This window comes from Thunnus maccoyii, chromosome 24, assembly GCF_910596095.1.
Source record: "Thunnus maccoyii chromosome 24, fThuMac1.1, whole genome shotgun sequence".
NCBI classification, from domain to species: domain Eukaryota; kingdom Metazoa; phylum Chordata; class Actinopteri; order Scombriformes; family Scombridae; genus Thunnus; species Thunnus maccoyii.
The window spans coordinates 12,826,698-12,842,697 of record NC_056556.1 but is presented as its reverse complement, the minus strand read 5'-3'; the positions used below and the strand labels follow the sequence as shown (position 1 = coordinate 12,842,697).

At 38.5% G+C, this 16,000-nt stretch overlaps 1 protein-coding gene across 2 annotated transcripts in view; it reads left to right on the top strand.

Annotated features, from left to right (window-relative positions):
* The window catches only part of LOC121891790, a 38,395-nt gene that overhangs the window by 9,807 nt on the left and 12,588 nt on the right, over window positions 1-16,000 (top strand). Inside the window, exons 6-7 of one of the 2 annotated variants that reach the window (XM_042404357.1) lie at window positions 13,672-13,729; window positions 13,811-13,834. In XM_042404357.1, the coding sequence (XP_042260291.1) occupies window positions 13,672-13,729; window positions 13,811-13,819 (67 nt within the window). In that variant the 3' untranslated portion in view covers window positions 13,820-13,834. Of the gene's footprint in view, window positions 1-13,671; window positions 13,730-13,810; window positions 13,835-16,000 lie in introns of those variants that run through there. The other variant, XM_042404355.1, reaches the window with a different exon arrangement.

The following is a 16,000-nucleotide window of genomic DNA, read 5'->3' as shown; positions in this document are numbered from 1 at the left end:
TGTCTTGACTTTATACTTCTCATTAAAACAATAATTTTCTGAGATTGTAGTATATGGTCCAAATTTGAAAATTCACCTGCAATTATCAGAGGCCTCTCCATCAACTGCACTTCACTGCTAAACAGAACACTTAAACCAAACCTTTTTTTTTTTTACCAGTATATCAGTTTTTCATTCATTGTTGCTTGAGTCTTTGGTGTCAAACTGTGCATGGCATGATAAAACATCCCATTCATTGTCACATGGATAACCAGAGTAACCAGGCTAACTTGGCTACATGCATGGTAGCATGCTACCCGCTATTATAAGATTATTATAAGGTCTTATTATACATCCATGAGCATGCTACAGTTAAGTGGCGCACTGCCAAAATGTTCCAGGTGGAATTCAAGTGCTAGAATTATTGTTCCGCATGCTGGAGTAAGTGGATTATCAAACTATTTTGATAGTAATTGTTTGGGTCAGGGAGCATACCAAACCGAAGGAAGTCATGTGCCGTACCGTGCATCCTGTAGTTTGGGTCAGATGTGAAGTTTTTTTAAAGAGACCACTGTGTTTTAAATTCTGGCATTTCTTCTTTTTAAGACCCTGCACAGAGGAAAGAGGCAGAAAAGATAGTGGACCATGAGGAATTACATGTATCAAAGGTCACGAGTCTTATTTGAACCTGTGGTCTGCACTTTTGTCTATGAATTACAGTGAGATTTTGCTGAAGGAATTAAGTAATTACGTTTGTTTATTACCCCAAAAAGGGTCATCATGTCACTCCATCTGTTCCATCTACCTCATGAAAATTAAGTGTCTGTGTTAACTTGCATGATATTTAAGGTGGATTCACTTTACTTGTCAAAGGACTGTGATATTTATGTGACTTGGACACTAAGCACATTAAAATGCTACTGACAAAGTGTCAGAATCATTCGGCAGAATGTGTTTCTGAGAGAATAAATGACCACATAATGGTACTGTCAAAACTGACCATGTCAAGCTATTTTAGATTACTCTAAAATGTGTGGCTCTCGAATCCAGTCTCTCAACTGCAAATGTTCAAAATGCAGGTTGATTCTGTGTGCCCCTCAGGTCAATGGAAGCAGGTGCTCATGAATAAAAAGGAAGTTAAATATGCGTGAAGTTATTAATTACAAGCCAGATATTTTTACAAGGTGCTTCTGTTTTTTGGCTTTGCCAGTTGGGCATGGCTGTCAATACATTTCTTCTTCTTGTGCTTTTTTGCCGTCTTTCTTCCTCCCTTACCTTCTCTCTCCCAAGGTGGCCTTGGGGGCCCAGTTTCATGATGATGACAGACCTATAATGCAGAATGTCCCAATGCAAAACAGTGACAACAGTTGTCCCAAGTTTTCTGTTTTTATTCGGCGCATACAATTATTATTGTTATTCATATTTTATTATGTTTGTTTATTTATATCCAACACTGGTCAGCAAGGAGCATTTGTTTTGTGCCCAGAGCCAAAATAAGATGAGAATGCAAATGCACCATGGCACATTCAAAACAGTCACATAAATGAATTAAAGGATTTGCTGGTTTTCTGTTGACCTTTATCAGCAAAGAGTCGCAAAGGCATCAACAAACATGGCGGCATTAACGTACCAATCCTCAACAAACTAAATTCATATGCATCTTTTTTGCATCGGTAATAATGTTTTGTGGTAAACATAATGCCAACCAGAAAGTTTCTTTTACACAGCTAGAGCTAAAGTCGGTCTGAACATGGCCTAAACTTAAGCCTACTAGCCACATATGGCTATAAAAATAACATTGAATTATTGTGACAGGGCTTATTTGCAAATAGGCACAATATAAACATTTTGTCTGATACACTGAAGACAAACATTATCTGGGTGACACTTGTAATTGACATATACAAAATAGTTTCATATATGTTATTTGTAGGAGCTGCAGGTGTCCACTGAGGTATCAGGGCTTGAAAATGTAAAAGTGTCATAATAGCCAATCTAATTGTTTTGGAGGGGTGCAATTCTAGCACTTGTTCCTGTGGAGGTTTGATGCGCTTGTTGTAAGTTTGTTTGACAACAATATGTATTGTGACTTTGCTAGCTCACTCGTGGCGCTCTCGTAAATCATTTAGCAACTGACAGAGTAAAGAGGAGGGAGGAGAAAATTTGAGTACTGGCAAGACAGTGGGTTTTGAATGTGGCTGGCACTCATCAACACACAATCAATCCTTGCAAGTGTATGATGGTAAACTGAGATGGCCTGAAAAATATCCTGATTATGGCCTAATTGGTGATGTCACCTTTAGGTTTCTGATGATACATTTTGAATCATGACAGTTGCTCAGTGGCGCATGAAGCCACAAAAGCTACTTCCCACTGTAAAGATATTACCCAGATGCATGCATACTGAACATGCTCTGTGGGTCCCATATGGGTCATTTCATGGGGGTTGTGACGCTTAAAAAAATATATTCACTGTTTTACAGCCACTCCTTTTCCCATGATTGTGTGAGGAAAAATGCTTTTTGGACCCCTTTTGGATCTGGAAGTTGTAATTACGCAGTTTGGCCACTATGTCAAATTGGCTTCCAAGCCTGGCGCACTTCCTGGGGGCTTGGCCACAAGTACATAGCTTGAAGTCTGACAACGTGATCTTGCAATCTCGCTAATCTAGCTGGCTTGCAAGTAAAGAAGTTGGTTTGTGTTCCCATTGACTTCAATACATCATGGAAAGTGCAAACTGACATGTCACATTGTCTCATAAGATTTAGCCAGAGTGGTGGTTGCTTAATTATTCTTTTAAATTAAGTCATATATCTTTTTATCTTATTTTAAATAAAAAAAAAATTCGGAAAGTGCTTTTTAGATAAACATTGGCTATAAATAAAAAACATCAGAGAAGACATGAAAAACATATCACATAGCTTAACACATCAAAATTCCCCCCTGAAATGCAGTATATTACCCAGAACATTGCTCTAATAGAGGCAGCTAGACAGGTGAGCACCTTGGGTTCACTGTGCTGTGGATGTGATGTGTATGTGTGTGAGTGAGTGAGTGAAAGGCAACAGAGATGGACAGTATAATGGTGGGTGGTGGGGTCTTAAAATGGTAGAGACAAGCTGCTGATCAGCCCCAAGGGGCCCTGTCCCAGGGTCATGGTGTCATTAGTACAGTCTGATTTGGTGGCAGACTCCGGCACAGCCGAGCAGCAGGGACAGCACTGCTGTTTTCATGGCTGAGTGGAAAGCGCTCGCGGCCAGTGCCTGTCCTCTTTGCCTCTTTCCAAGGCAATAATCTCCATCCAGCCAGGCAGTCAGAAGATTCTTCCCACTACCTTGGCTGCACAGCAAGATGCATGTTGAGAATACACACACCTTATTTTGACAAAGTTTATATTGTTTGAGAATGGCAAAGCAAAACTTTCAAAAGTTCTGAGCACAAAAATCAGCAGTTTTTGCCCTAGCCTACTTCAGTTAGGGTTCACTCAACACATAAGCAGGTTTGCAGCCCAAAGCTATATCAATTCTAAAAATGGTCAAAAGGCTTTCTTGTCAATTCTCAACAAGTACAAAGTGATACAAAGACAAATAGGTTTGCAAATAACTTAGTAGTGCACAACACACTTGTAGTCTACTTGTGCTTTCCATCTCTCTCAGTCATAGTATTTTAAACTTAGATCATGAGTCACACTGATGGGTGTGACGACCCCTAGTTTCTTCTTGGGTTTGATCTGGTGTTGACCTGTATCTCTGCTTGTTCTGAAGGTAACTGATTAGCGTGAACTGGAACACCTGTGGCACCCAGTGTGTTCCTGTGTTATATAAGTTGTTACTGCGGTCTAATCACTCTCTGCTCCTCCTTATAGGCACCCCTTGTTCTGGTTTGGTTATGTTGTTTTAGTTCATCTTTATGCCTTGTTTTTCACCTTACAACACCCACATACACATCCTCCACTCATGCCCATCACATAACACTGACTCTACTGATTTCCACACTCCATGTGAAAGATCTGGAGTGAAAGCTAAATTATTGCCACAGAACCTGAACACAGAAGTGCTGATGGTGCTGAAAGTAGAACACAAAAGTAGAGAGCTGTCATGCTATAAAATTACACACCAGGCTGGGTGAAAAGATGATTATGGGCAATTATGCTGCAGCAAATGCCCTCTAATGGGAGACCTTCCGCATTTCAGAGTTTAGCTGGAATGGACACACAAATAGCAATACAGTTGAGCGGCTGCTGTGTTTGTTCATGACAAATGTGATACGTCACATGTGAATTCAATTACATATAAGTGGTTCTGTATGATGGGAACTATATATTATATAGCATAACATAAGTACAAGACAGAGTACTTACATATGGACAGTGTTTTGTTTATTTCATGATAGAAGGACATGAAGGCAGCGCAATCCTCCAGTGAAATGATCTGTTTTGACATCACTGAACTCTTTCATTGTACAGTGAAAGTACAGTTACTTAGCTAGTGTGCCAGTAAAACTTTGGGGTATTCTTGTGCTTCACACAAGTACATCTATTTTATGATATTTTACTATAAAATATTGTAATTTTCACTCTACTACATTTATCTGACAGATAGTAACTTGTTACTTTGCAGATGAAGATGTTACATACACAACATATGATAAGTTTATAAAATATGATGCATTGTTTCAGAAGAAACTACACAACTATGTGTAAAATAGTTCGAATTACGTTTGGGATTGAAGTTAAAATCTTAACCAGCTACAATATTAATTAACATTTACTTATGGGGTACATTTACTACTTATTTATTAGTTACATTTTACTGATAATCCAACTTTATTCATTTAGTACATGACTACAATGAATTTGTTTTGGTGCAGATGTCAGTACAGCAAAAAAAAAAAAAAGATTTGGTAATTTAAGATGAGAATTTAAAAAAAAAATACAATAGAATGAATTGTCCTGAGCCTTGCTAGTTTATCATACCCATACAAAGTTGAACTTTTATTGACTTCACTACCCTGACTTCACTATAGACACAAGGTACTGCTCGACTGCCATTTTGCTGCTGTCTCTGCTTGTTTTATTGTTTTAACAAGACCAGTATTACAATTTCATTAGTTTTTAAGTGGATTTTACTTACTTTACTTGTTGAATGTTCCTGGATTTTTCTCCCTTCACATGATCTGCATTTTATTCCCTTCGGATTGTCTTTTATTCACTGGAGCTGCTGCTAGCTGCCTGATGTTAGCTGGTTCGCTGTCTCCAGGCCAAAAACATTGGGCTTGAGGAACCCACCCGGTCATGTTGTGACCACAAAAGGACAATGATGGAGACCGCTGCAGAGATCTCCAGCATTAAGCTTGAACTTTCATCCATTGAAAGCCTCATCAATTACCTTCTCTAGCGACAGACTAAGCTGTAAGAGCAGCTAGCTGCTTTGCAGTCTACGCTTTTTCCCCCAGACTCACTGGTCATGGAGGTGGCCTTGCTGTGGCTCTTAAAAACATTTGAGCTGTCGCCTCATCTCAGTGGAGAAACCTCCTAGCTTTTAGCTTTGAAGTGAGAATGTTCAAAGTCAATTGTGAAACCCCTGTCTGATGTATTGTTATTTATCGTCCCCCTAAACCCAATAGTATCTTCTCATTGATTGACTTTTAAACCCTGCCCCTTCAACTGTTTCGGCCTCCTCTGTTGACGATTGTGATAAGTTCTTAGCTTGTTTTGTTGAGAAGGTTAAGGGTATCAAAGCCTCTATAACCTACCTCATGTATAACTTCTCCAGACACCTCCCCTACATTGTTGAGTGAATTTACCCCTATGTTTCTGAATAATTTGCTCGATATTGTGTCACACATGCACTTATCCTCCTGTGGCCTTGACGCTCTACCCCCCAGATTTTTCAAAGGGGTATTAGAAGTCATTGCCTCCTGTCTTCTCTCTATTGTAAATGAGTCTCTGTCCTCTGGTTTGTTCCCAGACTATTTCAAACAAATCTGTATTCAGCTCCTTTTAAAGAAACCTGGCCTTGATCCAACACTCCCTCATAATTACAGACCAATCTCTAAATGACCCTTTGTTTCAAAAATCGTTGAAAAGGCTGTTGCTAAAAAAACTACTGGAAATAGTGGAAGCTAATGACGTTCTTGACCCATTTCAATCTGGTTTTTGCCAGCTGTATAGCACTGAAACTGCTCTGCTGAAAGTCACTGATGATATGCTTATAAATGCAGATTCAGGTCATCACTAAATTTTAGTATTGTTTGACTTGTCTGCCACCTTTGACACTATTGATCATACCATCCTGCTAGATAGACTAAAGCATTGGGTCGGCCTCAGATGGTTTTCCTCATATCTTACAGAGACATCTTTCAGTGTGGCTATTGATGATTTTGTCTCATCATTGGCTCTTATGTAATGTGGGGTCCCACAAGGTTCAATCCTTGGTCCCATTTTGTTCAGCTTATATATGCTCCCCCTTGCTCATATTATTCATAAGTTTAAGATTGTTGCCTACTGCTGTTATGCAGATGACACCCAGCTCTCTGGGTCATTTAAATCTGATGAGCTAAAAAATCTAGATATTCTAAACTGTTGCCTCACTGCTGTCAAAGTTTGGATGTCACTGAAATTTTTACAGCTGAATACGGACAAAACAGAAATCTTGGTCATTGGCCCAGACCAAGTTTTTAAAGAGTATTAGTCCTCAGGCATTTAGCAGGGAATGTAAAACCATCTGCTAGAAATCTTGGTGTTGTGTTTGATTAAAATCTGAATTTTTAAGAAATTGGTTCGGTATTGTTTTTTACAATTCAGAAATATTGCCAAAATCAGTTCAACACTGCCTAAGAATGTCATAGAGCAAATCATCCATGCTTTTATCTCTTCCCGCCTGGATTACTGTAACTCCATATTTTCTCATTTTAGCGAGTCTGCAATTACTTGACTTCAACTGGTTCAGAACATGGCAGCCAGGCATTTGACAAACACTTAACAAAGAAAGCATATTACCCCCATTCTGGCCCATTTACATTGGCTTCCTGTACGCTTCAGAATTCAGTTCAAGATCCTGATCACATTGAAAGCCCTCCATGGCATGACACCTTCTTATATTTCTGAACTTATAACCTAATACTCTGCACCAAGGTTACTCGGATCTTCTGACCAATTGTTGTTAAGTGTCCCACAGTTCAGGCTCAAAACAAAGGGGGACTACACCATAGAATCACCTCCCCCTCACTGTCAGGTCAGCGAAGTGTTGTTGCTCTGCAATACCTATTGGTTTTATTTGTCTGTTAATTTTGTTTTGTTTATATTGCTTTTATTGTTGAGTGTTTCCATTTCATAAATTGTATTTTTTACTTGCTGTTTTCATGCTGTGTACTGTTATGCATTTTTATTATCAACTGTGAAGCACTTTGGAACTGCTGTTTTGAAAAGTGTGATATAAATAAAGTTTACTTACTTACTGACTTGTTTTCTTGTACTGTAGGTCTCCACCTGCTCAGCCCTTTTGTCTCAGCCCTTTTGTTTTACTTAATTGTGTTTCCATGGTTTAGCCCCCCTGTGCCTTGATTTATTTCAGTTTTACTTTAGCCTATTTGTTTTGCTTCATTAATTTCCCTTTAGTTTATTCTTTTGTTTTACACTGGTCTTGTTTTGGGGTTGCCATTAGTTTCCTGTGGTAAATTTTTTATTGAACCAACTGGTAATTTTTGTTGTGTTAACCATTTTGTAGTTTTATTTTACTCTTGTCAGTTGAGCTGAGAGCTGGGTGGTTGGTGTGGCTTGTCACCCTTGGTGAGATCCCTGAATTGCATTGTTTGGTTAAAGCCACTGAAACACATGATTGATACTACGGTTTGCTATGTGTGTGTGTTACTGTGAGGCACATGCAGTGGTAATTAGATGGTTGCACCCCTGGGCACTTGAAGCATAGTTTACCTCTCCATTCAGCCTCATTCATTTTTATTTTTTTAAAATTTACAATTAAAGTGTGGAAAGTAAAGGAAACTTTTAACTATGTAATATTTTGATTGTAAACTTGACATACTTTTGTGATTTAAAAAAAATGCTTGCTTTTCTTCAATAGCTTAATTTAGTCATTTTAACTATTAACCTTTACCCTTTTCCCTTTCAGCAGTTCTTTTTCTTTAATTTGCTAAATTAAACTCAATTTACCTTTCACATCTCATCACATTTTCTTCTATCAGTGAATGAGTGTGCCTTGTCTAATAGCGAACTTAAAGACATGTAAGATGTATAAAAATACTCTGCTTGGCATAATAATATGTCTGACATGGTTTGTTCACAAAAAAGTCCAGTTACCTTATTAAAATCCTTAAAATTACATCACCTACTTCTCCCTCATAAAAAAAATCCAGAATCTATATGAATATGCAAATATTGTTCACTTCAAAAGTTAAACTGCTGGACACAAGATGTCTGCTACTTCACTGAAAAAGTCATCATCAGTGTATGTGCACTGGATGCTTCAAGTTTTCATATCACAGTTGTAAAAGTTGCATACTGGACCACAATTAGCTTCCAAACTAGCTGTGATTATGCAGCTAGGCCCACCTTTAAACTCAGATGTTTGATGAGCACAGAGAAACTTTCCAAACACAAAGATGGAAATGGCCACACTCTAAAAACATTAAACAACATAACCTTAATCATACTATAATCTCCTTTAGGACCACTGTATCCTTGCCTGTTACTGATGTTGTTGCAGATATTTGGAACTGCACAGTATCTCCCACACTCATTTGTAGGCAGTATGTAATTATAGACTTGGATGAGAGGCATGCGTATGATATTCTGATCAAGGTGTACCTGGCAAAACACAGTCATATCTTCATTAAAATGTGGAATAATTATGGCTAAGTGTTTTTTCAGTGCCTTCAGCAGTTGTCTGTATTGATAGGAATTAGTAACTCTGGTATTACAGCCATATGAAGCCATATTAAGTAGTCGTAAATGTATAAATTAAACAGCCATAGTCACAATATCTTTCAAAATAGTGTCAGTTTTTTGGGCTTTGTTGTTTTAAAGACATTCATCAAAGTTTTTCACATCATTTCATTTTGGAGGTTTACAAAATAATTTGTTTGCCTTAATTGTTCATGATTCTGTTTTAAGTATGAGCAGATAAAACCTGACGTGTATTCAGAAAAACTGAATTTGTTTAGTAAAGTAACTTAAACTTAACAAAGAATTGTCCAAAACATTGTGCAGTACCAGCAGTTACATGGAAGGTTTTTGGCCTGTAGGAACATAATATTAAATACATCTGTCTTGCTATTATGGAGATTTTTGGGTGGAATATCACAGAAATGAATGCTTTCTTTTATCAGCCCTCCACCCACCCCCAACAATTCACTCTGAGAACTCCTGTCAACTGTTTCTTCAAAGAGGCTACACAAACCAGACATTTATCACATAAAAAAGCACGGACATCTACTGATTTTCCACTCCCAACTGCACCTTTCATGTTTTCAGACGGATTGTGTGTTTCAGCCCTCCCTACATGCCAGTCTTCCTTCCCAGACAGGAAGTCATTACAGGGGCTCTCACCCCATCACAGATGGCCATTTAACACATCGCTGGCAACTGCAAATGAACCAGGAGTAGCAGCCGCTTGACTAGACCCGGCCGACTTTGCACAAATGCTTATCTCTCACTCACCTGCTGTGCTGGGATGGGAGGTGCACTTCAACCTTGGCTCGATGTTACTTTATTTATTTATGTCTATTTGTTTGTCACAGGGAGCACACACTTTAAATTCAGTTTTCGAGGATTTTGCGAGCTTGGAGTGGGATGTTGTTCTCTTTCTTTTTTCTGTATACCTTGCTGAACAAACACCATTTAGCATGGTTTCGAGGAAACTGGTGTAGCTGGGATTAGAACTTCTCTTTTGTTTATTTTCTGTTTTGGTTTCTTTTTGTTTTTTTCCTGTGAGGAGCAGGGGAAAGAGCTGATGCATAGCAGGCATTTTTCTTAAGTCTCCTTTTGCTGCCCCATCGAAATTTGTAATAGCCATATTTGCTCTGTCAAGCTGCCTTAGCCTTTTGATACGTTTGGAGCTCCATTGGTGATAAAACAGATAAAGCCGACCTGACAATTTAAAAATGAGAAAGCAATTGTGGCTGACACCCTAGAGACAGCCTTCGTCTCTCTCCTTCCTTCCTCTCTCTTTCTATGTTTTGTTTGCTCTTGTTCTCTGGAAATGCCTTACTTGTTATTTACTATCTCTACTGAGTAAAATATTAACGAAGATACCTCTCGTAGATGTTTGCAAGTGCTGAGCGATACAACTGTAGCCATGCTATTAAGGGAACGAGCCTAAGCACTGAGGGATGTAAACACAGGGCCTATTCATTAGTCATTAGTCCTATCATTCCATCACTTTGTGTTTAATACTTTATATTAATTTTTCCTGTCCGGTACAGGATGTTGTTGACATATAGTGTAAACGTATGTGTGTAAAGGTATGAAAAAATGTTAGCAAGGCAAAGGACGAATAATTGTGCCTGTTTTTTGTGCATGTGTTAAACCTTGTGTGCGCGAGGGAATATCAAAACGTAAGGACGAAGCTCCTTGCGTGTGAGAAATTCACTCGAGATGGGAAAGGGGGAATTGATAGAGCAGTGCTGGCAAGGCTGGGTGTCTAAATCACGGCTTGGAATGGACCCTCAGCATGGCGATTGGCTGTCACAGCTACAGATGGAGGACGGCGCCCACAGGAAAAGGATAAACTGTCTGATAAGCGCACGGTGAGGTACAGGGCTTCTGCTGGCAGACAGGCTCTTGAGAGAGGGGGGGGGGGAAGCAAGAAGATGGGAATAGAACAGGAAAACGAGTCAAGAGGGAACAGGCAACAGATGAATCTCCATCTGTGTTCAGAGGCAAGCAGGGATAGCAGCGAAAAAACAAGCCAAACAACCACTGAGGTGCGGCTTTGGTCTCATACCTCTTGTGGGTTTACCTCTCCGAAGGAACACTTAAGTGTATTTTGATATTTCCCCTTTCCACAGAGGATAGGGCAGCACACACTTCTGTAATAATGTGCTGGGATGAGTGGCATCAATCAGCTACTTCAGAAATGGAGACCAATACAGCTGCTGCACTAGTAGCAACAGGACTGTTTATAAATGGTAATGAGCTAACGACAGTGACAATGGCTGATCAAGACGTATTATTGCATTATGTTGTAGTGAAGATTGACAGCAACGTGACAAAGATAAATGCTAAATTCTAAGTGGCTAACACAAATTGCTGATTTGCCACCATGTGCTACCAGTCACAAACTGTGGTCATTTCCTCATGGAGACACATCGTTCATTGGCTAACCTTTGGCCAAGGAGATTAACCTGCACAGACCTTCAGCCAAGTAGCTGGCCAGTGAATGAGCCAGGAGCCAGCCTGAGAGATTTTTTGCAAATGGTTTGTTTAGCAGTGTTTTAGAGAACATATAGTATAGTGATGCCGCTCCTGGTGCATTAGTTTCTGAGGCCCCCAACACAGACAGTGATCCACTGCTTGGCACATCAGGGACTCAAGCCCCCACCAGCATGCATTTACCGACACACCATTTGCTGAAGGTACATTTTGCATATTCATGATGAAGATCTACTGTATAAACGCCTTAAAATTAATTTATACATATAACTTTTTTTCTACCTGTGGTAGCCTGCAGGTTTTTTTCTGTTATTTTGTTATCATTATAATTATTCTAAAACATATAATAATCTAAATTTGATTATATGATTTTCATGCATTTTTTTATGTTCCTCAAATTTAAAACGTATGTTTACTTGTGTTGGTCAAAAGATTTGTGGACTGTGAAAACAAGATGTGTTTTTTTTCCTATCTCGAAACTTGTAAAATGTCGAAACGAGCAAAAATAAGAAAACATTGGTGAATCACAGAAATCAGTGGGTACTAACAAAATAAAAACAAGTCTTGAATACAAACAAAAACAAGAGGGCATTTGTTCGTATAAAGCTTCCTGCATGAAGGCCATTGACTCTCATCTTGATTTACAAAATGCCCCACACTTAAAGTGCAAACATAGATAGTATGGTGAAATGTGTCTTTAAAGGAACGGAATAACATCCTTTCAGTAATACAAAGGGATCTATGAATTAATCCAAATACAAATACCTCCCAGATTGACAGTCCTATCTATTATTCCCACAGCCTGTTTTGGGTTTAGTGGCTTTTCTGCCCGAGACCAAGCTGTATAGAGCTGGCTCTGGATGGCACTTATCTAGTGATGTTGGTGTCTGTTTGTAATATAAGGTAAATTATAGAGCCAACTATTAGTGCTACATCGGATAAGAGTGACCTTAAAATGTTATTGGCTGCCCAAAGATGAGCAAACAAGGAGAAGAAACATAAAATAAATAGCACAAGGCGTCATCTAAACTAAAATAAGAAGTAAATATGTATATATATATATATATATATATATATATATATATATATATATATATATATATATATATATATATAGGGGTCACTTCATATAGAACAGTACAACAAAAGGCATTTTTTGTATACTGTGTAAAATTCAATATACCGTAAAATGTGTTATTAAGTATTATTTTATGGCGTGTAATATACAAAATGACACGTAGAGCAAGTGTGGACCTCTAGAGAGACATAACAGAAGGTACTGCACAGAACCCAAGCTATGAAAAGATACAGCACCTGTGGGACAATGACAATTCACCTTTGTAAATATATTGACAAATCAGTGGCAAATGCACATCACGGCAGTCTTGATCCAAATCTGAAACTGGCCATAAAGTTGTGAAACTGGGATTGTGAAAGACTGCAAAGAGGACAATATTCTGTTCTTTTAGAGTCTTGGCCGTCCTGTTATCCTCAGTTGTATTATCATCTGTTCTCAGCTGCTCCTCTAAGTTAGTCAAGTTCATGTCCTAATAACTAATGAGTTGCCCCACTTAAAATGCCATATTTCATTAAACTAACATTAAAATTTAAATGATGCCCAAATGACAAAACATGACCTGAAGATACAAAGGGTATAAAAAATGTTCGATTTGTTTTAGCTTTACTGTACTTAATTTCCTTTCTCTCCTTTATGTCTTACTACTACTACTCTTGATACTAAACATATTATAAAATTTGTATCTTCAGCTGAGCAATCTTGACTTGTTTGTGCTTCCATTTGTACTTTCTCAAATCTCATCTTCAAACCAGCACAATCACTCTTGTTATGCAAGCCATTTGTATCATGACAAAGTTTTAGCTTGCATTTACATTTCCTGTGCGTCCTCTCTTGCATTTTTTCTCTCTTAGGAACTTAACTGAGTTACTCATAACTTAAGAAAATAACCAGTTAATATTCAGGACAAGTAACTTGTTTGAAAAATCATTTTATCCACTTGGTGACATGGGAGTTTTGCAAATATATACTGTACGCTGCAGTATGGTAGGAGAAGTATCATCAAACAGAGAGGTTAAGGGATGAGGGTTATTTCCTGCAAGACTGCAGCATCAGAGGCTAGAGATAATATTTTCAGCCAACATCTGAGACCATATTCTATTAAAATATAAGCCATCCTATTTTAGTCAGGATGGCCTTGCCCAGAAAAAAACAAAACAACTGGGATCCCAGTATCAACACAGCAGCGTGTTAGAGAAGCGGTGTTAATAGACTCTTCTCTGTGCAGGTGGGAAGAGGACATAGATGAGCTCTCTGAAGATGGAGTCCAAGGGGGAAAAAAGGAGGTAAGCCTGAAGTCATCTGCGTTCATGTGAACGATAGAAGTATCTTATTTGAGTTATTCAACTCAATTGTTGTTTTTACAGAGGATTTGAGTGTCTATAAAACAAAGGTCTTGGCAGAGGTTGTAGGATGTGTTCATGTCATAGGGGAGAACCAGACAAAAGTACGTAACACTTTTTAGATAAACGTCATTTTTAAATATAATGTTACAGACAGAAACTAATTTCCATAGTAATCAACAACTCGTGTTTTATCAATACCAGGTGCTATTTTGTACAAATGTGGAATGACTTCAGTATAATTTGACTTTGAATAGAAGTTGCGCATTGTTACTTTTGATCCGTCATTGAGGACACACAGGGGTTGGGGTAGGGTTTTATTAAAAATGTCTGATAGTGTCCTTGTTAATATGTAATCACAAACATATTATGGGGGCGGCTGTGGCTCAGGAGGTAGAGCAGGTCATCCGCTAATTGGAAGATTGGTGGTTCAATCCCTGGCTCCTCCAGTCTGCATGTCAAAGTGTCCATGGGCAAGATACTGAACCCCAAATTGCTCCCAAAGGCTGTGCCATTGGTGTGTGAGTGTGAGTGTGAATGATGAGAAACTCCTGATGAGCAGGTTGGCGCCTCGCATGGCAGCCTCTGCCAGTATATGAATGTGTGTGTGAATGGGTCAATGTTGGCAAGTAATGTAAAGCACAATAGGTGGCCGGAAGACTAGAAAGGCGCTAAATAAATGCAGTCCATTTACCATTTACTATATTATTTATCTTAATAAATAATTATTAAATGTCATTTTTAGAGTGAATTTACTTACTACAATCAAAACAAGCTTTTGGGGTAAAACTCCATGCTCAGAGAAAATCACTGTGTTACTTTCGACCCAGTTCTCCCCTATAATACAGACAGTGGTCATGACCAGTTGAGTGTGAAAAAAGCATTCACGTCACTTTTCTACTTGTATTCCGAATAGGATACATCGGGAATTTCTACAGTGTCACCCACAAGGTTAAAAGAATTAGTCCTAAAACACATTCAAAAAATGATTGCAAAACTAGCAGTCACATCTAAATAAAATCCAATATTAACATGAATACTGTTGATTCAGCTGATAAAAAAAATGTGATAGCTATACATTTTTTTAACCTGGTTTCACTTGTTGACATGTTAAAAGAATAGCTAAAAGATAACTTTCTAAAAAATACATTTCTACTCGTCTAATGTGACAACAAAGCTGGTAGTGTGGGGTTGTGCTCTCAGGTCGGAATCATGGGAGGTTTCTGCTGACATGGCGTCAATGCAGCACATTCCACAGCTGCAGACAGTCAGGGCAGTAACGGTGAAGTCAGCAGAGAGTAAGGTAGTCAGAGAAGGAGAGGAAAGTAAAAGGAACAGCTCAACTCTCTTCTTTAGTGCAGCATGATGAGTCAGAGAAGTGACCCTCAGGTACAGTTGCTAAATGCAGATTTCCATTAAGACCAACACATTTCAGAGCTTAAAAGTCCTGTAAAATCCAGCAATAAAACAAACACTGGAAATTTACTTTGCCACCCCCCTCATTTTGCTAATGCTGTGGCTTTTAAACACTTTTATCATAAGCAGAAAAAGACTGAAGGTGTAAGTGGTCAAGTATCTGAAGCATGTGTAACTAAAACAGAATTAGCCCTCAGTACCCATGGGCTAAATGTTTAAGCATGAATTCACACCACCGACTCTCTGTCATTCTGTCTCAATAGAAGCTAAATGAAGCTTAATGCACGTTCAATCAGGAAGATTGGCTCATTCACAAATCTGTACCCTCAACTCTTTCATTCTCTGCTCTGTCTAATCAGTTCAAACTACTTCAAGCTAAATTTTCCTTCCCATGAATCACAGTTCGCTAGAGAGCAGAGTTGTAGATTAGGGTTGATTCCAGGTTGTAGGATCAGACCTGAGTTATTGTGATTGTGCTTTCTATTAGAGGTTTAATGTTTTATCAGTGGGGAGTACCAACATGGACTGAGTCTGTTAAGTTAGTCTCTTTTCAACTGGATGATATCTTCAAATTATGTAGTCTTAATATACATCCAATTACTGTCTAAATGATACTTACAATCTCAAGTACAAACACATACATACCACTGCCTTATATAGAAACAACAGAGTTACAAAGTGGGAGGTCTTGGCTTCCAATTCATTGTTCTAGATACTATTAGGTAACAAACAGTTGGGGCAAGGGTTGGATGGACATGAAACTCTCCCACTTAAACCATCAGAGAGAAGTTAACTGGG